The sequence below is a fragment of the Astatotilapia calliptera genome, chromosome 15 (assembly GCF_900246225.1).
Source record: "Astatotilapia calliptera chromosome 15, fAstCal1.2, whole genome shotgun sequence".
In the NCBI taxonomy this organism is placed as follows: domain Eukaryota; kingdom Metazoa; phylum Chordata; class Actinopteri; order Cichliformes; family Cichlidae; genus Astatotilapia; species Astatotilapia calliptera.
The window spans coordinates 20,604,194-20,631,878 of record NC_039316.1 but is presented as its reverse complement, the minus strand read 5'-3'; the positions used below and the strand labels follow the sequence as shown (position 1 = coordinate 20,631,878).

Sequence of the window (27,685 nt, the reverse complement as noted above, 5' to 3'; positions counted from 1 at the left end):
TCACACAATACCTACTCTGGCTCCTTTCATGTGTAAAACACATTTGGAAATACAGCAGAGCTCATTTAGGCAGCCCTCCTGCTAATAAATTAGGCTTGTTAAAGCCTCTTTTTTTGAATGTGGCTATCTCTTTGTGCTATTAAGTTACATTAGGCTGTGCAAGTGCCTTTCAGTAGCAGGTGGCAGATTTTATAAATGACTGGACCTTGTACCTGCAGCTTCACAGGTTTGATGCCTCTGACAGGTACAGCATTAGCCAAAGACACGGGCTCTGACGTAACCATTCACTCTGACAATAAACAGGTCAGGCCTTTTGCACAGCCCTCAGACATCTTCAAATGGCTCCCATTTTACCCGGGAACACATAATGACACATAATGGTCTGATAATTGTCTCGATGGCATCCGTCCTTTTAGAGAAGTTACCCAAGGTGAGAGTGAAAGAGAAAGAGGAAAAGATCTTGTTCGGCAAAGATGGAGCCATCAGTGAAGGGACTAGAAACACTGTGGGGGTTTTTTGTTTTTTTTTCTGGTCAAGGCTTCGCTGGTGCCCACAGCCGATAACACCGTGAAAGTTTTATCTCAACGGGTTGTATTTGTGGCATTATTATTTCAAGGCCTACAGTAAAGAAACCAACATATGACTGTCCTGAGTCACATTTCAAGCACTTTTCCTGTGGTAATAGAGCCACCAGAAGAAGCAAGTGATTTATTTCTAATTTGTTTTCCAGTGTTCCAGGACATAGTGTTTGTCTGGAGTGGTGTGAATTTTGCAGAGTGTGAATCCCACCTTCCGCTCACAGTTGTGATGCCAGTTGCTCCCCTGCAATTCCAGCTATTCAAAGAACACTTGAGTTCTAAACAAACAATCGGCAGTCTGAGATGCCGAGAAGTCATCAGAGACTGATTTGGTACTGACTAAAAAATCAGTTACTCAAATTTGGCTTGCTTTATCATCCACTTTGACGCTTATGGGGAATATAACGTAATACTGCATTCAGTAAGACTTGATATAAACACCTGAGACCTCATAAGGAATGTGTTTACAAAGGTCAGAAGTAAAAAGAGACAAGGATTGTTTTCTCATAGACTTTGCAAAGAAATCCTTTTGAAACTGGAAGAACTGGTTTGAGGAACTCCTGAATTGTCTTTGCTTTTTAGGCCCAGTAGCTATGATCATCTTTTATATAAAGTTAATAATATGACTGATCATTTATAAGCTAAAACTAGCAAAACGGTTTAGTAAATTGAACCCAAAGATGATTTAAAGGGAACATATTCCATTTATCTGCATCAGACTGGTGAGAAGTCCATGGTGTACCCCGCCTTTCTCCCTATGGCAGCTGGGATAGGCTCCTGGATGAATAGATATCCACAAATTTTTTAACTTCATATATTTTTTTCATGCGCTCTACTAAAACAGCTTTGCTTAATTCACTTCTGCTCCCTTTAAGGCCGCCTTCCTTTTAAGCTAACTCCCTTCTGATTGGCAGCCCCTCACAAGCAAAACATTTTGAGTAATGGGTGGGGCTTCTGTGCTCACCAGTAGAGCTGTGTTTCTATGACGACCATATGACAGAGCAATGAAACACCTGAGCTTTTAGTTTACATACGCTGACCTCATTTTAAAACTTGTTTAATGTCATCATTGATTGACCTTTCCAACATATATTTAAAACAGAAAATAAGAAAAAGTATAGCAGAACCTTCTGCTATCATGAATTATTCAATTTTTCATTTGATTTGTTTCATCATTTTTTTAGTCATGCTACTGGTGTAGAGACCTGGAAGGGGGAAAAACATTGCTACATAGGACAGTCGGTGGAGCTACTTCAAAAGCTGGTCGATTTTCCATCTGTATAAAACTATAAACATTTATGACACCTCTTCACAAAAGGAAAATATAAATAAATTAGATCTGAAAAAGCTTCAAGGTTTGGGCAGTTGCAAGCAATCGTGAAAAATCTGTTCTCTGATGAGGCTGCAAAAAACCCCAAAAAAAACAAACTACATTGATAAATATATAAATACTCGGGGTGCAACAATGCTTTATCGATATTGAACCATTTGATACAGTGCTTTCGGTTCGGTACGCATATGTATCGAACAATGCAAAATTTTTCAACTTTTCTTCTGACGATGCTGTCTGTGTTGACAGCTCAGTGGATCTGCGTTCGACTACTCCGCTTAGGCTGCACTGTCGAGCGCAGATCCACTGAGCGCAGCGCAAGCTAGCAAGACAGAAGCTAAGTTCGTTGCAACATGGCAAATTGAACCTCCCCTACCCGCCTTCAGATCTGAAGACTATTTTGGTCTTCATGTGAAGTATGACCCTGAAGGTAAGCGCGTCATGGACAAAAGTAAAACAGTATGTTGGATGTGACACGCAATGCTCAATTACATGGGTGGGAACTACTGCGTTAGCGCAGTTTGCTCGTTAACGTGTTGACGCTGTCCAGCCCCACACACGGGGCGATCCGCGGTAGCTCGTTAACGGAGATTTGTCGTGTTTTAAAGCAAAGGTGAGCGCTTCAGTGTTTTGAATGTTAGTTTCAGTGGGTCCTGTGGTTAGTGCTCTAAGGCAGTATAGTGACAAGGCAGTAATATCATGGTTAGGTGTCATGACATGCAGTGATGTGTAAATGTCCAGGCCTTTCTCGTCATTTTTTAGTGATTTGGAGGGCTAGTTCTCCAGGTTTTCTGATGGTATGATGAAGTTTTTCTTTGAACATTTTTCATCTATTTTCACTGACATTTCAATCATTCAAGCATTATAAAGGAGCCTAACACAGTATGTTTATCCTAACAAAGTACCAAAGAGCTATTAGCTGAAAACATATATATCTTGCAACAGCTCTCGCATTGCGCCTGGAAAGAGTTATCCATGTTTTGGTCAATGCAGACCAGACAGGATTTATCCGAGGGCGGCTTGCATCTGATAACATAAGACGGCTGTTGCACATCATAGATGCTGCTAACAGCTATCAAAATCCATGTGCAGTATTTTCACTTGATGCAGAAAAAGCCTTTGATAGGCTAGAGTGGGACTATATGTGGATGGTATTAAAACACTTTGGGTTTAAGCAGAAATTTGTTGCTATGATTCAAACACTATATCACTCACCTCTTGCTAGTGTCTTAACAGGGGACCTGGTCTCTCCCCCTTTCACGCTGCAGCGTGGAACAAGGCAGGGTTGCCCTCTCTCTCCTCTCCTGTTCTGCCTCTCTCTAGAGCCCTTAGCACAAGCCATTAGACAGTCCACGATTTCTCCCATAAGAATTGGTGGTCATAATCATATCATATCTCTATATGCGGATGATATTATTCTGTTTTTGGACAACTATGAGACGTCCATCCATCCATTGATTAAAAACTTTGACCATTTCAGCTCTCTATCTGGCTACAAAATAAACTGGTCGAAATCTGCTTTGATGCCTTTGAACGATAAAGCTACGAAAGTTTCCTTACCCGGTTGTGTTCAGATCAAAAGCACTTTTACTTATCTGGGCATTTCAATTCATAATAGTATTCCAAAGATAATCAAGGAGAATTTTACTACTATGCTAAATAAGATCAAATCCGACTTTCAAAGGTGGGACAATTTAAAAACTTCGCTTCAGGGTAGAATCAACACAGTAAAGATGAACATACTGCCACGGCTTAATTTCCTTTTTTTTATGTTGCCACTCTCTCCTCCTCTAACTTATTTTAAAGACATACACTCTGCGGTGTCTAAATTTATTTGGAATGGCAAAAGGCCTAGGATACGTTTGTCAACATTGCAGCGGCCCAAATTGTTTGGTGGCCTGGCAGTACCAAACTTTGAGTTTTATTACTGGTCATTCCAAATCAGGGCGCTTAGTACGTGGGTCAACCCAGAGACTACTACTGCGTGGAAAATGATCGAATCCGCCAAGGCAGCACCGCATAGACTACAAGATCTTCTGTTTGCTAATGTTCCCGCCAATACGCTCTACAACAACAACGAATTTGGACCTATTATTGCCAACTCTATACAGGTATGGAGGAAGATAGAACGGCGGCTGGGTGCTCCAGTTAAATTTTGTAAAAGCTCACCACTCTGGCATAATTTAAAGTTACTATGTGGCAGCCGACCATTTGTTCAACCCTCTTGGTTCTCACTCGGGATAAACCTTTTTGATGATCTATTCAACGCCCAAGGCCTTTGCTCATTTCAGGACTTAAGGACACGTTTTTCTCTTCCTGCATCTTCTTACTTTGTATATCTGCAGCTCAGATCCGCTTTAAAAGCATACGGTGTCCCCTGGGACTCTCCTCTTCCCTCTCATCCCATGTTGGACTGGATCCTGCCTAAATCTGGCAGACCCTCTGTTTCCAAAATCTACAACAAATTAGCTGAACATGGTATGAAGTCCCTGCCCATTGAATCTATTTGGGTCAGGGAACTGGGAGAACTACAGGTTAATATAGACTGGCATACAGTGTGGTCTAATCTGAGTTTGACTTCTAAGAACCTGGCGCATCAATTAATTCATTTCAAAACCATACACAGAACATACATTACGCCCTATAGGAGGTTCCAGATGAAACTACAGGCTACATATTACTGTCACATCTGCAATGATTCATCACCTGGCACGTTTTTGCACATGTTTTGGGACTGTCCTGTGGTATCCGATTTTTGGGTCTTTGTGAACTCTGTGTTATCTGAGGTACTGGAAGTTTTTTATGTTCCCAATCCTGGTCTTTGTCTCCTTAATGATACCTCTGAAATCTCCTTAAAACAAATGCAATGCAAAATGTTGTTCGCTGGATTTACATCCGCAAAGAAGACTATTACAAAGCAATGGTTCTGTCCTGACATTTGTATGGAATCATTCTGGAGACGATGTCTTATCCGTGTTATTGGTTTTGAACATACCACAGCAAAATTAAATAAAGCTCGACCCACGACTGTTGACGCTTGGAAAATCTTCTCATCCAGAGTTATCTCCTGGAAGAGGCAATAATTGGTTTTAACTTTGTGTTTTTGTGTCTTTTCTTTGCTGTCCCTATGCCTTGTTTGCTAATGTTTGCTTTGCTACTGCAGTTTACAGTTGTGCTGTATATGTCTGTACCCCCCCCCCCCCCCCCCCAACCCCGTTTTAAATCAATAAAATGTTGATCACAAAAAAAAAACATATATATCTCAGCATGGTGTGCAGTGTGGTCTTAAAGATTTTGAGAAAACTGGACAAGTGGAAGAGAAAAGTTGTAGGCCTACATATCCACAGCAGAGGAACAGTATCTGAAAGTCATACCATTATGAAACTGGGGGGAAAAAATCCACGAGCTGGACATGAGAGATGCATTTGGCTCTTCAGCTGATTCATCTAATGCTTCATCAAAAATGGTCTCAGTGAAAGGATGTCTGTCAAAAAGCCATTCTAGTTGAAGGGGGGAAGGAAGAAGTGGCTGAGGTATGATAAATTACTGGAAGGAAAATCAGCCCAGTTCTTGTAACTTGAAAATCAGGTCCAGTGGAGAGAATTAAACATTTTTGGTTCAAATTGTTGTCAGTATAGAGGACATCAGGAGAGACATACAAAAGTAAATGTCTACATCCATGTGTAAAACATGGTGGAGGCTCTGTCATGGTTTGGGACTGCATTTTACCCAGTGTTGTTGGACATTTTGTCAAAATTGATTACATTTGAACACATACAAAAGCACCATCAGAATAGCTTCACTTTTCAGCATGACAATGATCCCAAAAACACTCCCAATGCAGTAAAAACATACCCAGATTGAAGAAAACTGAAATTCAATTCATGGACTGGCCTCCCCACAGCCTAGAGTCTAACTTCATTGTAGCAGAGTGGGATCATCAAAAGGCAGAAACAGCCCAAAACAGCTTTGAATGTCCTTCAACAATCCTGGAGAACCGTTCCTGAAGACTACGTCAAGAAATTACAAGAAAGCTGCTAAAAGAGTTCTGGCTGTATTGAAGAAGGTGGTCAGACCGAATATTGTTGTTATTGCTTTATATACTAAATTTCCATATCTGTTTACACATGTTTCAAAAATTGCCGCATGTACTTCCCATTTTCCAAGCAACAATGTAAAGAAGCGATGGGTGGCTAAGCACTTTCACACAGTACCTCATCTGATCTGATCAACACTGACTTCCAATGTTAGATTCAATGACCCAGCATTGAAAAACCTGAGTAAAAGAAGGGATTTGGGCCGGGAGAAGTATGTTCATACGTGCTACACATGCTCTAAGCTACACTTCGCAAGGGTTACTCGTTATTGCGTCTGATTTAAGAACTATCCAGCATTTGGCTGAACATCATGTACCCTGTCATAATAGCTGGCTTGCCTCGTCTTGTTCTCCATGTGGGCGTTCCTAACGTGATAATGATGTGATGTCACAGGGGAACAATGAATTGTTTACTGCCACACTAGACAGACAGACAGACAGATTTCTCTCTTGGCCTGTATACATGCTTATTGTTGCTTTGTGTTCCTGTTCATGTGTATTTGTATCTGTGGGTGTGTTTGTGCCGGTTACAGATAAGTGGATTAATGTCTGCCATCTCCCATAAGAGGCTCATCGGGATATGACCTCATCACCACTGGCCCCGGAGTCCCCATGGCGACACCGTGGTAACACAGCACCATGGTGACAGGGAGCTGGAGCATTTTCTGATGTGACAATTTGCATCTGCTTTTCATACGAAGCCCAGCGGGAAGGTGAATGCAGTCTTGGAGACCATGCAGTGTTTTTCAATGTATACTGTACAAATATTGTATACGTACAGAAATGTTTGCAGGATTTCAGGCCCCAGTGCCATACATGAACAAAAACACGTGGAAAACACTTGAATGCCATTAGTCGATCTCTAGCAAATGCCTTCGTATGACTCACAGCTTTAATAATTTGTTTTTCTTTCAAGCCAGCTGCCGTTTTCATGTGGTGGATATGTCATTCTACTTTAATGAAACACATCAACATCTTTTGATTATACACTGTTCTTCTGCCATGCAGTACGCCTCTGCTTTGAAAGATAATTTAAAAATAAGAGGGGAAAAAACAGGCATCACCTGCGATATAAAAAGGAATAACATTTACCAACCCTAGAGCTTTTTAGACGTGGATTTTAGTATTATTATTATTATTAATTAATTTATTTTTTTGCTCTTTCAAAAATGTAAATTTAGGGTAATCGAATGGATTAAAATTGGAATGTCTCCATATACAATAATACAAAAGCATTTATCACACATGGCTCATACTTTTTTCTTAAATTATGTGAGATGTTAAAGAAAAAACTGCTTTTCATGTATGTTATTGGTGGAGCAGTCTGGGTCAGTATTATTTTTAATTATCATCATCATCATTTTAGCTTCAACTTGCTTCCACATCCTGCTGAATATAAAAATACTTACCAAAGAGTTAGAGTAACACAGAGTGAAATGTCTGTAGTACACAGTAGACGCTTCTTTTCTATCATGAAAATCATTTAAGTGTTTTATTAAAAAGTAACAAAAATCTTTCCACTAACATTTCACAGCAAACTGACACAGCTGACGTTTTATTATGAGATTCTGAGTACAGTCAACGGAGAAGTTCCAGTTTTACTTTATCTTTGTTTTGGTTTCCATCAGTTCCTGAGAAAAATATCATGTTTTTGTATTACCAGTTTTGCATTAGTGTACATTTGCGTAATCTAATTTCTGTTTCAAAACCAAAACAAAGACTGTAGCCCTCAAAGATTTGAGGAGAGGAAATAGAGCTGCGACTCATTCATCAGACAGAACGTTTTGTGATCCCGGTGACTAAACAAGTCTCAGAGGATTCTAGCAAAAGTCTTTCACAACAGCTACACATTATTTTAAATGACCTTCTGATGATTACAGGTTAACTTTTAGAGACTATTTAGTGTCAAGCATGACATCAGTTCAGGTACAAAAGCACAAAGTCAATTTCAGCCCACTGTTACTGTAAAGAAGTTGTGTTTGCTTGGCTCTGCAAGCCACTTTACAACCCACCTCATTTTTGGCTCCACCTTTCCATGGTGTATCTGACTTAATCTAAATGATATCTGTGGTCACTGAGAAGCTCAGAAGCTCTCCTCCAGCTCATCAAGGGGAACATGGAGTTGCCCCCAAGCCAGCAAAGATATACAATCTCTCAAGTATCTTCTGGGTTTCTGCCAGGGCTTCCTTCCAATAGGAAATGATAATTGGACTGATTCTTAAACAGCGCTTTATACAACATGACTCATTCACCCATTTACACCCATTCACACAAGCACTTATCGCTATGATTTGTCCCACTGAAGTGCCTTCTATCTAACATTCACACACATTCACATTCCAATGGATGCGTCAGAGAGCAACGTGGGGTTAGTCTCATACCCAAAGACATTTGGCATGCAGGCTGGAGCAGCCAGAGATCAAACCACTTTGGATTAGGAGATGACCGGCTCTAGCTCCTGAGCTACAGACACCACAAAGCACCTTACCTACGAGGCATTTAGGAGGTGTCCTGGTCAGATGTCAACTACTTTGCTTTCATGCTCAGCTCTCTCTTCACCACAATAGATCGACACTTGTCTGCCTGTCTATCTCCAGTTCCCCCCAATCTATCTTCCCCAATCACGAACAAGAATCTGAGATACTTGGGGCAGCAAGTCTTTCTAGACATGAACTGATCATTCCTCCTTTTTCCAAATGAGAACCAGTGCTTTGGAGGTGACAATTCTTATGCAGCTTCACACTCAGCCGCAAACCACCCCAGACCCAGGTGGAGACCACAGCCTGATGAAGCCCGAAGAACCAAATCATGCACAAAAAGACAATTTTACTCACTAAAACTCATGCACACACTTTTTGACAGCCTGTCTCACACAGTAAGCCATCTTCTTTGTCAGATAATTACATCAATATGCTGCAAAACACACCGAACGTCCAAACGTGTGTTGGCACTTACACACTGACTTTATTTTTCGGCCCCTGAAGTTGCTGCTTGGTCATAATTCTCTGTGGATTTCAAGATTCGCCTCACACACAGGTTATTTGGTTCTTCTGATTAAAGCTGATATAAGAAGTACTGAGTGGCAATTCATGAAAAATGAGATCATGGCACATGACTCAAATTAAATCAGCCATTTACAACTACTTAGCATTAGTATTCACAGAACCTTCTATGACACAGAGATGGTTTTGGTGCCAATTCTCTCATCACATTGAGTATCGGCTAAAATAATAAGCATGGCCACAATCCCATCAAGCGAGTCATTTATCAAGCTTTAATGTACTGGTTGTAGTCCCAGACTGGAACTCTTAATCCTCTCTATTCATGGTCTGTATGCTCTGCTCAGTGTAAAGAAAAACAACCGTGAACAAGGAACCTGCTGAGTATTTATGGGAAGTTGTGAATAATCCATTACATAAGAGAAGTGAATACACACACACACACACACACACACACACACACACACACACACACATGCAGACAGTCAAGTAGTTGCCTTCAGCTTTGTGTTTGAGTTGAACTGTAACGCTTTGCAAGACAAAGCACTTCTATGACAGCTGAGTGATTACTAATGCTTACTCATACAAGGATACGCATATTCAACACACACACACACACACACACACACACACACACACACACACACACACACACACACACACACACACAGAGCAAGACCGCTCCCCTTACTACCACACCTAGTTTCTCACAGAGTGACACACACTTCTCAACATGCACACACACACACGCACACACACACACACACACACACACACACACACACACACACACACACACACACACACACACATACGTACTGTACTCTTTATCTTACCATCTTCTGTTCCTTGCTGGTGGACACAGACACTTGCACATGCTCACATTTTACTAAGGCGTGGCCTAAGGGTTACGTAAAAGCTTGGGGGGGCAAAGGTCAAACCACATGAAAATATCGTTCAAAGGGGCATCTTCATAGGTGGTGTGATACTTCCAACAGTAATAGCACCATACCAGAGATTTTAGGGCTAAACAGTGCCCCTTGCTGGTCTGTGATACACAGACACACTCAACCAGTGTCTTCATTGTGAACTTGGAAAAACAAGGAGTTAAAAATCAGTGTGATTATTAATAATTATGTTCATGATGTGGATAATGTTCTCAACTAGCATTCTGTTGACATCTATTTATATTCTTTACTGTTGCTGTCATTATAACATGACATTGTTCACCTATTGACCTTGTTTGGTCAAAATGCTATATACTTTGACTTGATTAATTGAATAATAATGTATTATTTAATTTACAAAATATTTGGAATTAAATAACTTTTTTTTCTTTTTAATAACTCATCACACCTACTGGCTTCATCGAGCTTTAAAGATAACATAAAGTAAACAAACCTACATAAAATGACATTTTTAGGAAATAGCTAGGTGCTGCTGATCAAATGCACTTCCATAACTGATCACCAGTAAGTGTGAGCACCTATATAAAAAAAAAGGAGATTTTGTGCTGGTCCAGATGAACAAAATGTCAGAGGAAAGATATCAACTGTAAGCTTAGAGAAATTGCCTATCAAGATGGGAAGAGTTATAAGAGTTATTACAATTTCAAGTTCATCCTTCTACAATGAAAAGGTACAAGTGGAAACAGTCAAGACATTCACATATCGTCACATGAGTGGATGTCTCAGTTACTACTTCACCACAGACTGTGCAATTCTGAGAGAAACTTAAAAAAAAAAAAACCCCAGGAGATACATCTCAGACCCTACAGGAATCAGGCGTCAGCATGTTAAAAGTTAAAGTTCATGGCTGTATAACCATAAAAAGACTTAACAAGTATGACTTATTTGAATGCATGACTTCTTAACAACAACAAAAACAACCTTCTGTAAGAATGTCCTTTGGACAGACAAAACCACAGCAGTGTGTCTGTGTTTGGTGAAAACCCAACACAGCATATCAGAACAAACACCTCATGCCAACTGTCAGCACGGTGATGTAGGGGTGATTATGTAGGCTTGTTCTGCAGCCACGGGACCTGGGCACCCTGCAGTCGATGAGTTGACCGTGAACTCCTCTGTATACCAAAGTATTCTGGAGTCAAATGTGAGGTCACCTGTGTGACATCTAAAGCTTAGCTCAGATTGGTTCATTCAAAAGGATAATAATGCCTAGCACACGAGCAAATAGAAAGAAGACAGCAGTCAAGGTGTTGCAATGGACCAACCAAAGTCCAGACCTGAACCTAACTGAAGTGCTGTAGCAGGACCTTAAGAGAGATGTGGGTAAATGAATCCCCTCAAACCTCAATGAACATAGAGAGGACCAATATTCCTCCACAACAATTTAAGTAAAGTAATCTTTTATATGTATAGCACCTTTCTAGATAGACATCACAAAGAGCCTCAGAGCAAAACACCAAAACAAATGCGAGCTGGATAAAGTCATTCAGATCTTACTGCTGTTCTACAAGTTATTTCAGGAAGTGTGGTTAGTTTTTAAACTCTGGAATATGTTGACTTGTTCTTACTTTCTCCCTCTTATTCCCCAACAGTCACAATAATGTTTCCACACTGGAATATTTTGGAGAGGAAAAGAGGAAGACAACAAGAACGAGAAAAGGGGAAAGAGGAAGCAAGTTTCTGCCAGCTCTATGCAGACCCTCCATAGAATTAAAAGTGTGTCTCCACAAGGCTGGAAACTGGCATCCTGGTACAACTGACTTATTTCCACAATGGGACACTCACATGCCCCTAACACACTGACAGAAACAGAGCTATCTTTGTGAGGTCATATACTAACATAGTTTCCTAGAATCTTACTTTACCTTAATCAGTGCAACTAAAGGCCACAGTCTACCCAAGCAGCTACCCCATTAATCTGACCTAAACTCAAACCTGAACCCTTCAACAGTGGGACCTATTATTCCAAAATGTTATACTTTTTTAGCTTTTTATGATTTGCTATTCAAAATAATCCTTACTTACCTTTTACTGGGCACAGATACAGCCCAGCAGTTCATTCACAAGCCTTATACACACAGCCACACACTGACACACATCCACACACACTCTCTCACACACTCAGAAGCACCAGCTTTTTCCAGGATTCTCAGGGATCTGTGAGGGTCAAAGTATTCCATCCAATCATTCTGGCATTTTCCACAAAACTCTTCCAAACCCCAAAACAAGCGGTATTAAGAGCTTTCTCCCATGGCAGCCATGGTTACTGCTTTGAGTTGCCAGTCGGAATAAGACACTGTTTTCAGTCACTCAGCAACGACGACTGAGGTGCCCTTTAGCAAGACACTCAATCTTTAAATATCTCGAGTGGAGTTGTTCTGTTAGCTCTGTTGTTGGGAATCTTTTGTGTTTACAAAAGATACTAGGAAAGCAACAATGGCAGTTGACAACAGATTTGTTCACACTTTGTTACTGAATCTCAAAGTTGCATTCACACATATTACTTGCATTTTAAATGGAACTGACTACTTGGATTTGGACACGTCTATCACTATGTTATGGTAATTTAACAGCGGAAATCCCAAATCTTCCCAAATCTGGATCATCACCAAAACATATTCAGTATTCCTTGTTCCAAGCCTTGGAGGCAGGCAGCTGGATGAAGTCATAATGTCTCTGGCACGACTAAATAAATGACTCAGTATTTTAAGAGGGGGCTTTACCAGTTTGACTTCAAGCTCAGACCCCTCCAATTTATAACAAGAAGCTTGCAACATAAACTGGGGGTGCAGAGATCGACAGTTTTACCAAGTGTGAATGGTTTTACAGTATAAACTACTGTGTTGAGTCATACTTTTTTATGGAAAAGGAACTAATTGCTTTGGGCTCGACCTATAAGTATGGATGTATTGATTTTGACCTGTTTCTTATGAGTTCCCAAACTTGATAGATACACAAAATTAAATCACTCGTCACTACTCTTATAAACAAAGATGTCACAAATCAATTCATTACTCTTGCTGGTTCCACGGAAAGTATCTAGCAGCTAAAAGGGACTGGATTTTACAAAACCGTCAGTGCAGGCAGACAGTCCAAACAAGGTAAGAGGGGAAAGCTAACCATCATCTCAATGTCTATTCTGAACAAGGAGGAATGCTGAATGTTCTGGAACAGGAAGTGGACTTAGATCCACTTCCTGAGTTTTGGTGTTCCTTCATGGAAAACACAACCTCGTGGGTGGCTGTAGCTCTGGAGGTAGAGCAGATCATTTGCTAACTGGAAGGTTCATAGTTTAAACCCCGGCTGCTGCAGTCTGCCTGCCAAATATCCTTAGGCAAAAAACTAACCCCAAATTGCTCTCAGATCCACCCATCGAAGTTTAGATGTGTGTGAATGTTAACCAGAAAGCACTTAAGCATAGAATGAAGTGCTTGCATGAATGGGTGAATGAGGTAAAGTTGTACAAAGCGAGTTCTTTGAGTACTAAGGTAGAGTAGAAAAGTGCTTTACTGTATAAGAACCAGTCATTGACAGGTATTATTTCCATGTATAGCATCTACCCCTGTTTTTTCCCCTCCTAACCACACTGTGGTGGAGAAGTACGTATTTCTGAAAAGGTGAAAACATTTGGTGACAAAATTGGGTTTCAGCTGAAGTTTTTATTAGGTGGACCAAACTGAGAACAAACCCCCATAACCTGTTTTTTTGTTTTTGGTCTTTTTCCTCATGCATTGGTACAGCTCCAGCTCCCAGCCAATCACGGCTGATGACCATCCTTCTATGAGCCTGTTTCTGAAAGGGAATTGGGGGAGTTCTTCCTTCCTACCATCACCAAGTGTTATTTAGATCACATGATCACTGAGGCTCTCTCTGTATTCTCTCTAGATCTTTACTCTTGAAGGTACTTTGTCACAAGTGCTGTTGTGAACTGGGGCTTTGCAAATAAAACTAAATAGAAAGTAACTCTAGGTCTATGACATGTAGCTTAGCCACTTAACCACCACAACCACTGGCTGTGTGGTGTAACCAGATGGGCAGCTATGGTGGGATAGATGTACAGTCACCTCTTGTGGTCACCCCTTGGCTAGTCAGGCTGACTGAAGTTTCCTATTCCATCATTAATTTATCTTCTTGCTGTGAGGTGTCAGTAATAACCTCTGTACTGTGCCTACTTATGTTATCCAAATGAATAGAAATTTTCAATATATGAAATATATGAGCTAAAATACTAGAATGGAGCTGCACATCCTGTTGACAAATCTCTGTAGGTTCATCATTAGCACTGAGTTCTTCACATTGTAATTAGACATGAAAAGTGGATCTTCATCCAAAGCATGTTATTTTTACTCAAAAGGATGACTATTAACACTAAAATTATAAAATGATGGACCCTTTGCAGATGTGTCACCAAGCCACTAAGTTCCTTTACAATTCAGTTTGGTAGTTTTTGTGTTGTCTTGCTGGCAGACAAAAAAATGAACAGATAAACAGATGGCTCTGTAAACAGAGCTTCACCACAACATTTGGCCTGGCAAAGGAACCCAAAAAGGGAGCCTTTTTAGGCACAAGTGTGTGGTCTTTACAGTATTTTGGCAGGTGGAACAGGCTGCTCAGTCACAGGCGTGACTTATGTTGCACTAAACACACTGAAACACATTACATGACAATCACAAGAGACTTGTGTAAGGTCTATCTGTTCGTGTGCCCATCCATCCATAAAGCTGTAAGTGCAGAGATGGCACAGCACTTCTGCCTGAGTAGCTGCTCAGCGTCACCATAGCAACAACATCACCTCTCTGCTCGCCTGCAGAGCTTCCTTAGATACTCTACATAGCTTAAATCAGTCGATTTTTATTTCAGCAACTGATTTACTAAAAACACACAGGTTTACCCTCCATCATAAAATTAGGTGACACACATTTACATTCATTATTTTCATTAAAGCTTAAGTATAGTTTAGAAAAAAAAAAAACAATATTTGAAGTGCATGACAAACAAATGAACCAAGTCCACCATCAGGCTGGTGGACACTCTTGAAAACCAGAAGGAGCTGTTACAGTGTAACTGGTAATGACTCTTTCACATCACTGTTGAAGATATTTGGTCCAATCTTAAGATTTGTATCACTGCCAAATTTAACTGCTGGCTTGACGTTCTTTGTATAAATAATTTTATGCCAGACGTAACAGGGACTCAAACCTTCTAAAAGGTCTCTCGTCAGTCCACAGAATATTTTCCCAAATGTCTTGAGAATCCTCAAAATGTTTTTTTTGGCAATTGTGAGACGAGCCTTTGTGTTCTTTTTGGTCAGCAGTGGTTTTCACCTGGGAACTCTCCCAAGGATGTCATTTTTGCCCAGTCGCTTTTATATTGTTGAATCGTGAACTCTGACATTAACTGAGAGAAGTGAGGCCTGTAGGTCTGTAGATGTTTTTCTGGTTTCTTTTGCGACCACCTGGATGAGTCACTGATGTGCTCTTGGAGTAATTTTTGGTAGGCTAGCCACTCCTGGGAAGGCACACCACTGTTCCAAGTTTTCTCTATTTATGGGTGGCGATTATGGATGGACATGGTGGTTTCACTGGAATCCAAAATCCTTAGAAATGGCTTTATAACCCTTTCCAGGCTAACAGATGCTTCTCAGATGTTGTTGCTTCTTTAGATGATGTCAATGAAAAAGAATAATTCTAAATCAAACAGAAAATACTGTCTGACCATGAAGCCAGAAAAGGCCACACCTTTCAAAACTATTTCCTTGGCAGTGACAAAGTGCAAGGCGAAATTATGGGGATGCTGAACATAATTTCACCAGAGACACTTGGTATGGCTCAGGTTTTAAAAAAGAAAAAAGTATGTTAAACAATGCCATGCTTTTGTTAGCTGGCCCTTATAAAACCTAAAACCCCAGTCTAAGATAACGGCCATCACTACAGCAGCTATCAGCTTTTCACTTCAGCCTCTGTGTGATTTTTGTTTCACGTGTCGTATGATTTTTCATATGTGCATATAGAATCGATGGGTGCTGCCTGTTTCAATCAGCTGTTATTAGATGATAAAATTGCGATTAAAAAAACTATTAAAAAAAGCCCAAAATGTAACACCAACATACAATACTGTTGCAAATAAGAGACTAATGCTGCAGAAAGCCATAAATCTGATGATTTATTACACACAGTGGTGAAACAAACATTTTAATTTGTTTTTTATTAGTTATTTTATGAGTGCGCTCTCACTGCTGACACTTATTTTTAATATGTTGGCTGGTTGCACATTACAGCTCTGACACATCATAGGGCTACCATGACATAGTCCTGTGAAGGAGATGATGTGTCAGTTTGTTGGTATATCAAAGTGAAATTATTCATTCACTTATTGATTAAACAGGTATTCTTGGTATGCGTTTACTGTTCTACTGGCTTTATTCCCACTAGTTTCATCAACATTTTCTGCACCACCAGCTGAATGAATGCACAGTACCCGAACCTTTGGGTCATTTGTATCTCTAAGTGCAGATTGATTTTTATTTAATTACAATTTTATTTTGGATTTAAACTAAACTAAGCTTTGATGTGTATTTTTATTGTCCTAGTGTGCTTTATTCTAATATTCTTCAAGCTACGTGTTCCTTAAGAAAACAGCAACATACTGTAAGTCCCGCTATAACTGCACGGACTGTGGAGATTACACTCCTCCCCCTTTCATCATCACCATAACACGGAAGCAGTACACAGACAGTAGGGGGGCAGGAAAAGCACGGACAGGCAGGCAGGTTAAACCAAGTAAAAATACGGACACATAGAGACATTAGGGAGGTGAAAAAAAGCGCAGGCAGGTAGACGGACAAACAGATACAGGTGCAAAGCGAGCATCATGGCGCTGATCCCCTCGCAGGTTCTCCGGGTCGCCATCCTGCTGTCTTATTTCTCCATCCTGTGCCACTACAAAGCCTTAGACATGCCGGCACACCAGACCTACGGAGGCAGCTGGAAGTTTCTCACCTTCATCGACCTGGTGAGATTTCACGTCTAATCTGATCTCAACCCTAAACACCCCGGTGAAGTTACCGCGCAGCTCGAGGCGATGCACGCGCTGGAGAGAGTGCGCGCGTGGCGCTGCGATCACATTTAAATTCCGCCTCCTTGCGCTCTTTGTTTGACTCGATGATTCGTCGGCAGTGGCAGAGGGAGGGGTAAATTACACGGAGTTTCACTTGTCTGCAGTCGCGTTTGAAGCTCGCAACGTGGTTAGGTGCTGAGGTGAACCGGAACAGGTGCGTTGTGGGGCAGAAAGCTCTCCCGTCATAAAGGCTTCCCCTTTCGGGAGCGCGCCGCGGGTGCACCGAACCTTGTGAAAGCTTGCAGTTGGGAAGTGTCAGAAAAATGATGACGAAGGACTGAGAGGCTCAGAAATGACAGGGATGTGGGATTTTTAGTGCTCGCTGATTGTTGGACAAGAAAAAAAAAATCGGTAATAAACTGTCAATCAATTTCTCAGTTATTTCTTATGTGTTTTAAAGAAGTTTGAAACAAGCTGCAGCCCAGAACATATCTGTACTAAGAAAGTGGGATTTACACTCAAGTCCATTTTAGACCATAGACTATATATATAAAAGATGGACATAGCCACTGGGATGCTTGCACTGTTGGGCTAGATCAGACTCTAATCACCTTCTCAAGAACACGTTCTGGAAAATTCTCTTTTCTGACTTGCAGAATGAAATGATTTCTATAAAATAGACTTGATGTTTTATTCAGTGAAACTTGAAGCTATCTGCCAAAGTGCTTACCGAGGTCATGGAGCAAGGACACCGAGGGATGCTTTCGCATAGACTTCCCATAATCTCGGAGTTGTTTCGCACAGCACTAGGGTCAACTCCTGGTGGCCTTTATAAAGTGCCGGTTAAGGCATTTCGGGTTGATGATGTTGATCATCGTGCACACTCACGCTAATAGCAAAAGGGAATAAAAATATGGTGGTGAAAATATGCACAAGTTATCTGTAGGTCCTGCTTGTGAACAAATTTTGCTTGTTTTAACTTATAAATTAGTTCTCCACTTTACAGACATCATACAAGACAGATGTAGTTTGGAGAAAGTGGCTTAAACCAGCAGAAGGTGTCTGTTGTTGTTGCACAAAGTCTTCTGGTTGCATAGAAGGCTACAGGAAAACGTTTAGATTTCTGTGTGACCCCAGTAAACAGTAATGATATAACCTGGATTTAGGTAGTAATCGTTGTGACCGGACTCAAAAGCCACAACATAAAGACTGATACCTTTATCCACCCCTCATCAGGTGTAGATCATCACACAGGATCAGGCCCAGACAAAACACAAAAACTCCTGTACAGTGTCTGAATAGAAGATAAGTGCCTGCAATCACCTGCAAAGCTCAATGCACAGAATTTTTTCAGTGCTCAGTGTCCCTGTTTTCTCAGTGGCCAATCAAAATCAAGAAGAAGCTTGACCCAATGATATAAATTCTGTGTTAACAGCAAAGGAAATATGTTTAAGTGCTTGAGAGTGACCTCTCAGGGGCTAAAGACACATAATGTTAAAACTAGAGATGGTACGATACCACTTTTTTATGTCCGATACCGATATCATAAATTTGGATATCTGCCGATACCGATATGAATCCGATATAGTGTTTTTAATCACTAAAAATGTTTTTTAATATCTTGCTGCTTTTTGTATAAGTTCATACTCAAGTTACAAAAAACAAACAAACACTAAAGCCATTCTGTTGTACCTGTATGCAAAAAATATACTGCACCCAAAATATTTCATAGTTCAGCAATACTGATCAATCTAATAAAGTTAAACTTACTCCATCCTTCCTATTCTGGTATTTTAAAGAGTAAACAACCTAACCAATAGGGTTCTAAAACTCCCAGCAAAAAAAAATAAAAATAGGGGAACCCCCCCACCCCCACCCCCCACCTCATGATGCTTAATCGACGTAATCAACTTTAATTTGATGCAGTGTGGAAACAAAATGCACAGAAATCAATTATTTTTCAAGAATAATTAAATAGATTCAACATCTTTCTTCAACAGAATTGCAGAATTCACAGATGGTACCTTCCCAAAGGAAAAAATACTATAGCTTACTAGGGTATATTAGACTTAACAGTTACTATATACAGTAATGGACTTCTATACATTTTTCATCAGATTAAAACTTTGGGTGTAAGATTCAGATAATTATTTATTAAAAGCTAGACATTTTAAATGAGAATAAGAAAGAAAAGTATGTCTTTGTGCCCCCTTTTCCCTGTTAATGCCTTATTGGCCCCCCTGGCTAAACTTTGCTAGATCCGCCCCTGCACAGTTACCAGCCATCAGCTGCGTAGGAAAAGATCCTGGTGTACAAAGTAATATTAAATAAATTCTAAAAACAGCTTATCAAGCTTAAACGTGCTGCTGTTGTTCAACCGCTGGTTTCCTCTTTCTGGTGCAAAGTGGGCCAAAAACAAAGAAGAGAGACGGACTCACGACAGAAAAGCCGATCAGCTGATCATTGATCAGTTTCATGATTGAAGTAGCAGCAGGGGAGGGAGGAAGAGAGAAGAGGCAGTCGCTCCATAAATCGGTTGTTAAGCTTAACGTGAGAATGCTTTACAAACATTCAGAGATGAACTTACACACTTGCTTTACTTCTCTCTGGTATAACTTTCTCGGAGATGAAATGCCGGTTTGGTAGCGAGGCTCCAAATACTGAACCAGACTGCCGAGAGGTCTCGCAGCCACAGTCGCTCTATCACGTGACGCACACTGCTCCGACGTGCTATGGTTATGAGCCGAATTATGCCATGTCGCAAGTTTTGTGAGGTGCTTTTTTGATATTTAATGGATCGGATTACATTTTTTTTATTTCTCTCCGATATCCGATCCAGTAATTTACGTCAGTATCGGACCGATACGTAATATCGGATCGGTCCATCTCTAGTTAAAACAACACTGAAAGCTGATATTAGCAGAAGCTTGTGATTGACAAGGTGTGGACCAATGAGAGCGCAGTGTCTGTCAGTTTGAAAGACTAAATATGGTGTAGTGAAAATGCGCAGCATCCCCTAATCTTGAATAATAAAGCGTTTGAACGTTGCGGCTCCAACCCTGAGTGAGATCAGTGGTCAGCGTTCATTGAAGATTGTGCCCGTGTAGATTTTATTCTTGTACACTTACATGGTGTATCATAACGTCTCACTGTCCATTCAGTGCATGTGCTCTTTTTGCATCCATTTGTGCAGTTGTTGTCTTGTCACATTGCTAAACATATTTGTATTTTATTTGCTAAAAATGTGCAGAACACACATTAACAAACACAGAGATATAAACAAAAAAAGTAAGATCTAATTAAAACGTTTTTTTAGATGGTGCAATAATGTCATTGAAGTGAATTCTGTGGTTTATTCTTGCATTGAAAGCCTGATGTAATAACAGCCCTAATTCTTTTTTTTTTTTTTGCATTAAAATCTTTTGTTTTCTTCTCACTCACTTTAGTTTCCAAGTTTTTGTGATTCATCAACAAGGAAGCGCTCATGCTTCTTTTTGCTGCCTTTATGCTTTCTAAACGGGGCTGTACTGCGTTGCACATATACGATATGATATTTACCTGTGATTACCTTGTGCCTAAATATCTAGAAAGATATCTGATTAGTTTTATGGTACAAAGCGCAGCATTGCGTTGGTAGCCAGACGTCATGAGAGTTGCCAGAGGTTAATCATCAGCCATTATTTACTTACAGTAGTGACTCTAATAAAATCAGTTCTCCTATAGAGATCAGTAAATCGTGTCAGCTGAGTTTTCATTTGTGTGGTGACTGCTGACAGAGCGATATTGTGTTTGTTTTCTTGTGCTTTAAAATTGTCTTTGTCTCTGTTAGATGAGTTTATTGTTATCAAACTTCTTATTCTGAATATATTGTTAATTACTGATAACATACTTTATATAGTTTATACTTTATATAGTTTATTATAGTTGCTGCCAGTCGAACAAAGCAATTGATTACTAAAACCTGAGGGCTGCAATGACGGAAGCTGAAGTTTTTGCACTGGTAATATTTACTTTGTGCTGCAACGCAAAATGAAGTGCTTGGGCTAAAGTACACCGCGTATTTCCTTCAATAGTTGCAGCACATGTGTCGCTGTGAGGCCATAAAATGTGCACAACGGGCATTTTGTCTCGGCGCTCTTTACTGTACTTGTAAAAGCTGCTTAACATATCAGCTGAGAGGCAGCAACAGGCCAAACATTAGTGTTCACAATCAGTTTTCTTGATTCTCAAGTGTTATTAAATTAAGGAAATTATGCTGCAACGAGAGGCACAAAACTGCAGACACACACAGCTCTCATTCATCCCGAACAATGCGCTCACACATGCACTCACAAAGAGGGACTTCTGTTAGAGGCCGGTTCTGTTAGGCAGTCATTCACAAGCACGCTTTAAAGTTGGTGTGAAGTCGCTATAAAAAGCTAACCAATTTTAGAGAAATATCCAGCCAGTGGTTGTCTTCTTTCTGCAATGTTTGTGTTTGTAGAGGAAGCTAGCTGACATTTCTTGTTTTGCGTGCACCGTTTGAGTTCTTGCTGTCGTTATCTAAATGCGGCTGGGATGTCGATGCGTTTGTTCATTCACTGGTTGACATCCATTGTTAAAGAAAAGTAAAACAACAACACATATCATATATAAAAATGCTCATGTTCCACTGATTGTGCTTCACAGTTTTTACAAATGTAATCGATTTTGGCCACTAGCCATATTCTTATCCCTGGCTGCGATGGCTCATTAATGTACAAGGTGAGGTGAAAAAAAGAAGCAAAGTGCAAAAGACAAAGGTGTGTCCTGGGTGATAATGTCACCTCCACCCCTCCAACCTACTAATGCAGACTTTGGACGTTTCTAAAATAGGCACATTATCTCTCGAAAGCCAATATAAGGACACCTTGCAGGCTCTACAACATGTCAGGATTAGAATACATTAGACTTTACAATAATTGTTTTATATAAAACTTCTCTTTAAATAATCATTATAAAAAACATGTTGCAGTTATCAGCAGGTTAGGGGACCTTTTGTCGTTCTCATTCAAGGAAGTTTCCTAACAGAATATTCAACATTTCTTTAAATTAAATAATAGCTACAGTATATCCAAGTTGATGTGACATGTTAGACATGTTACGTGCCTACAGTGCTCTGCAGTTTAGCCTCTAAAATACTAGTCGGTGGTAAGGTTTCTGTAATGCATGGCGTCTCTTTCTGTACTTCAAATACAGGCACATGTTGGGGGGGGGGAGTTCAGAAGTGTACCTTCAAATTGCTGCAACACAATTTGCCCGAACCATCTGAGTGTACACGTGGATCAGCAGAGCTATAAAAACAAAAACAGCAGATGGCTGCGCTCGCTGATTACCAGTTAGTGCATTAGCATTACGAAGATGCCAGATGTAATCATGACCCGTTACATATCACATGTTGTTCCTCTGAAGAAATATCTTTGCACAAATCAGCACGCCACGTTTCTATAGCTACGTTTTTTGATAAGGTGCGCGTCAGGCAGCAGCACATGCTAATTAAATTTGCTCAGAACTGAATATGTCTGTGACTGATTGGCCTGTCACCAGTTATAGCCGCTCAGCTGAAACAGGTTTGTCTGGCCTATCGGTAAGTGGATTTCTAATTTTCTACTTGTAGTAGTAATAATAACAATAATAATAATCCTTATTTATACACATACCTACATATTTATAAATCTGTGGGATTGATCAATTTGGCATGTATAAACTTTAGTTTAGGCCCTTTTAAAGGCAAAATAATCTCTGAAGAGCATACCTGTGTCTTTGTGAGCATGGGAAATAGCTGTGTCATATTTTCCACATTAGCCCTCTTCCCCCAGTTAACTGTACCATTAAAGACCTGTACACACCAGCAGCCAGGAAACACACTGCACTGCAACATCTGGCTCCAGCGTTTGTGTGTATCAGTTTCTCACGAGGAACACAAAAGCCTCAAAATTGATGCAGTATTGATACGGAAACGAGGGCTTGAGTTTTAGGTCCATTTCAGAATTTCTTGTGTGCGTGCCTGTGAGTGTGCTGTTGCTGCTCATAGTTCTCATGGAAACCTATTATTTATGTAGCAGGCATGCTGCTTTAGACATGCTTGCTGTCTAAGATTTATATTTGCTGTCCACACATATTTCAGTGAGTAGACACACACATTTATTTAGGCTGCCCGCTGTAAAATGCCAGTATTCACCAGCAGAATCGTGTATATACCGAAGCACCCCTAACTATGTTTTAAAGCCAAAATGCCTCTAATGACCAGCCATCATCACACCGGGCGATACCTAATAGTCTCAGAGGGAGGTTTGAGGAGAGGAGAGGTAGTCTGTGCCTCCTCTCCATCTTCCTCTGGAAGCGAAGGTCACATCCATCATTGCGAACATGTTGAAAGTGTTTCCTTACGCAAAGATGGGTAAAATATACAGAGCTGGTTTTCTCCTTCACCACAGCCCACTTAATGGAGATTCTATTGAAATCGAGCATTTGAAGTGTGAAGTATTTTTGGTGCATGTTGAAAGAAGCCACGTGTGGTTTTATTGAAATATTGTGCATCTCGTGAGGAATAGTTTTTGCACGCAGGTCACAGTGTTTCCTGCTGGTGGATGATTCTTTCATGTTGGACAAACACTCCAGAAGTCAGTTTGAGAGCTGTTAAGCTCAATTTTGCTCTCAGGGATTCATGCAGCAGTGCCCTTAGAGATTGTTCTAACTGTTTTCTATATGTTTTAGGTAATCAGCGACAATAATAGCCAGTTATAGCTGCTAGTTTCTTCACTGTACCTGCTTAAAGGAAAGCTCTTCGGGGTCTTTGCATCTTATTACGGCATGGCCTATTGTCATGTATATTTACCATTTTCTTTGCTCGATATACAGTAACTACACTATAATGCCTTTTAAGTAAGGTTCTGTTTAACACAGGAACTGTGCAGGATGTCTTTGGCATTTAAGTGTTTCAAGCCTGAGAGCACTGTTGCTAAGTGATGGGCATGAATTGGAAATATCCCTCCTCCCTTTTGCAGGCAGCAAATTATTTTTGTTCACTGGATTTCTGAATTAAGTTTAGAAAGAAAAGAGCAAAACCCACTGAAACTTTAAGTTATTTAAAGTGGACCTATAATGTTGGATTCCAGCTCCATGTTTTTATTCTTGGACACAAGAGTAGGTTTGATTAAAAATGACCCTTAGTTGTCCTAGCTGTTTTAGCTCCTCCCCCTTTGCCTGTTTCTCTGCAAACACTCTTGTGATTGGCTGTCCCTCACAAGTAGAAGGTTTGAGCAGCAGGTGGATGGAGCTTCCGTGCTCACAGCCAGAGCTGTGAACCTATGATAGAGACTGACCAATGTAGGCTTTTAAAAAACAACAATGATATTTAGTAATTAAAGTACTAATAAAAACCAATATCTTTCCTGACATTTTTTTTCTCAGACTCATATCGAAACATATTTTTTAACAGTTTTTTTTAGTGTACTTCTATATCAGTCCTTGTTAGGATGATATCACAGTGCAGTTTTTTAAAAAGACTTCATTAATCTTAATAATCTTCACTTTCACAGCAAATCGCGGATTCTTCATTTGCGCTCAGCCCGACTCTATCAGCTGCTTGTTGTGTTTGTGGTTTTCCAAACACGAGTAACGCCAACAGTGAAGTTCCAGAGTGCCCTCTGAAGTTGTACTATGAAGCAAAATGAATGGCTTTGCGAGCATTGTTGAGCTTTAAGGCAGAGTTTCGTGTGTGTTTTTAACTGTGTAAATCACCATGGCGACCTCTGCTGAACAAACTGGTTAGGCTTGTTCTGAGTTTCACTTTAAAATCGTTCAGTTTTTAAGTACATTACAGTACGTTACAGATTCTGTGCTTTACACTTACAAGCTGTTAAACTGTGCCACACTGACTAAATGAAGCGCAAACTGTGTGTCACGTTGGTAGGGGAATGTGCATGTGTTCATTTAGCGATGCAGAAAATGTATATAAGGTATAACTAATTTTAATCAGCTGCTAAGTTGCTTTTACGCTGCTGGAAATGCAGCTACTAGAACACAGAATGTCTGTTCAGTCAATAAAATTTATTTCACTTTTTGATCTGCCAACAAACTCAAGGGATTTCCACATTTTTGGCAGATAAATGCTGCCCACTGTGGTGACCCCTTTTAAAGGAACTTCATACAAAGTTTTTCAACACGGTGCCAGTTTCTTTGAACTAGCTAATACCAACAGCTGCTCTTTACTAAACCCAATCCTAACTGCTAAGAGAATATTTGTGGGCTTTTGTTGGTTGCTGGAAGCAAACTTAAGCCAGAACTACTAAAATGATAGAGATATAGCACTCAAATAACTCTTAATAGAAGTCTATGGGAGAAACTGTTACACTTAACATGGTAGCTGTCGTAGCCCTTTTAGCTGAAGAGCTAATCGGCAGCTGAACTGGTAAACAAGCATTATGTGTTTATACGCCTCTCTGCATTTAATCATTCGTTATTATTCATCTCTGGCTCTCTTCCACAGCGTGTCTTTATCCTGTCTTCTTCCCCTCATCCACAATCAGTTGTGGCAGATGGCCAACCTTTCCTGAGCCTGGTTCTGGTGGAGGTTTCTTCCTGTTAAAAGGGAGTTTTTCTTTCCCACTGTTACCAAGTGCTTGCTCATAGGGGGTGATCTGATCTGTTGGAGTGTTCTCTGTATTATTGCAGGGTCTTTACCTTATAATGGAAAGTGCCTTGAAGCAACTGTTGTTGTGATTTGTATAAATAAAGTTGAATTAATTTGAAACATAAATGATAAGGACAAAAACACTGGCCCGCCCGCAGATTACCCCTACAGGCATAGAAACCAATGCCAAGAAGCTCCCAGCATACAGCGTTTGTACTGATGTTAATGCCAGAGGAGGTTTGAAACTCTGTAGTTATAGCAGATAATGATTGTGTTGTTGCTCTGGTTCATGACAGTTTCAGGTGAGTGGTTTGTAACTATGTGCCTGGGCACAGCCTGTTTTTTTTCTTTCAACCACTTTTATTGAATTTGACTGGAGAAGTGAGCAGTGAAAGAGTTAACGATTGTCTGCAGTCTGTTCTCTTTGGCTCTTCTTCTTTCTTCTAAAAAATCTACCGTCTAAGCTCTTTTTCCTCCTCCTCTCTTCATCTCTTTGTTGTGAGAAAGTGTTTGTGCTGCCAAAGAGCTCGCTGAACTCCCCCTGTTCCTCTCTGCAGGTGATCCAGGCTGTGTTTTTCGGATTGTGTGTCCTGATCGATGTGTCCAGTCTGCTGACTAAGGGAGGCGACAGCAGGGAGCAGGAGCGGCAGCTGAGAAAGCTGATTGGCCTGCGAGACTGGATGATGGCCGTCCTGGCCTTCCCTGTCGGAGCGGTGAGAGGATTAATGCACATAGGCAAGCACGTACACAGGCAAACATACAATAGCCCAGGAATGGATGGGCTTGCCTTGCAGGAACTGAAGGCCGGAGTAATCCATTTTTAGTATAATCAACTCTCCGCCATGCTCCCCTTTTCTTAACGCCTCTCTTGCCCTTATTTTTCTTCCACTCCTGAGGGTGGTGGCAGTGTCCTACCAACCTGTAATCATGGAAATTGTTAATGTCAACCGCATAAAAATTGTCTGACATTTTCAGTCTCACCTCATGGGGTGATTAATGTCTGGGAATGATGCTTTAAATTGAGCTTTTTTTCTGATTTGGCGCATGGTTGGGTTAGCCCGAGAGCCTTTGACCTTGATGGTTCACATAACAACAACAATAAACTATTTAAAAACATCAGAACTATAAAATCTCATTACACCAGGTATCTGCAAACGATCACACTGCAAAGCACAAAGGTCTACAGTTTACAATGTGATATCTAAACACTGTCTGGTGCCAACAATTATTGTTTTGAACTTTTTTTATTTAATTTGTTTATTTGTAACAGGGACAATGTTCATTATTAAACATTGCTGTAAATGCCGTAGGCTAATTTTTCATCCATAATCCCTGGCTAGACCTTAAAAGCAACCTAAAAACAAAACAAAATATATAATATCGACATTCTAAAAAGAAATAAAAGGTAAAAAGAGAAAAAAAAGGCAAACGAGAATAAGCCATACTAAAAGGAAACAACTAGGAAATAGGAGAATAAAACCAATTTCCCCCTGAGTGATTTCTTAGTATTTTTAATATTTGTTTTTCATGTTTCAAATCATTAAAAAAATAAATACAAAATGCATTTTTTAAATGATGATTTTATTTATTAAGGGAAAAAAGCTGTACAAAAACACACCTGATCCTGTGTAGAAAAAGTAATTACACCTGGGATAAAACTAACGCCGTATTTCACAGAAAAAATATCGTACTGATAGTCGGTGATTATAGTGTTGTGGTCTGAGGCTGCTTTGCTACCAGAAAAATCCTGAAGGAGAATGTCCAGCCATCAGTTCATGCCTGAGGCTCGAGCTCAGTTGGGTTGTGCAGCACAACAATGACCTGAAAAAACACCAGCACGTCCACTTGTGAATGGTTCGATAAAAGAAGGTTTTGGAGTGGCCTAGTTAAAGTATTAATTTAAGTTATCTTAAATGGCATGATTGAAAACTCCCCAATGTGGCTGAATTAAAAGAATTCTGCAAAGAACAGGGGGCTGATATCAGTCCACAGCAATGCGAAAGAC

At 40.2% G+C, this 27,685-nt stretch overlaps 1 protein-coding gene across 1 annotated transcript in view; it reads left to right on the top strand.

Annotated features, from left to right (window-relative positions):
* Positions 1-16,567: 16,567 nt before the first annotated feature.
* Positions 16,568-27,685, top strand: part of aig1 (androgen-induced 1 (H. sapiens)) — a 29,614-nt gene continuing 18,496 nt past the window's right edge. The window contains exons 1-2 of the mRNA XM_026142339.1: positions 16,568-16,982; positions 26,238-26,393. Coding sequence (XP_025998124.1) covers positions 16,842-16,982; positions 26,238-26,393 — 297 coding nt within the window. The 5' untranslated portion in view covers positions 16,568-16,841. The remainder of the gene's footprint in view (positions 16,983-26,237; positions 26,394-27,685) is intronic.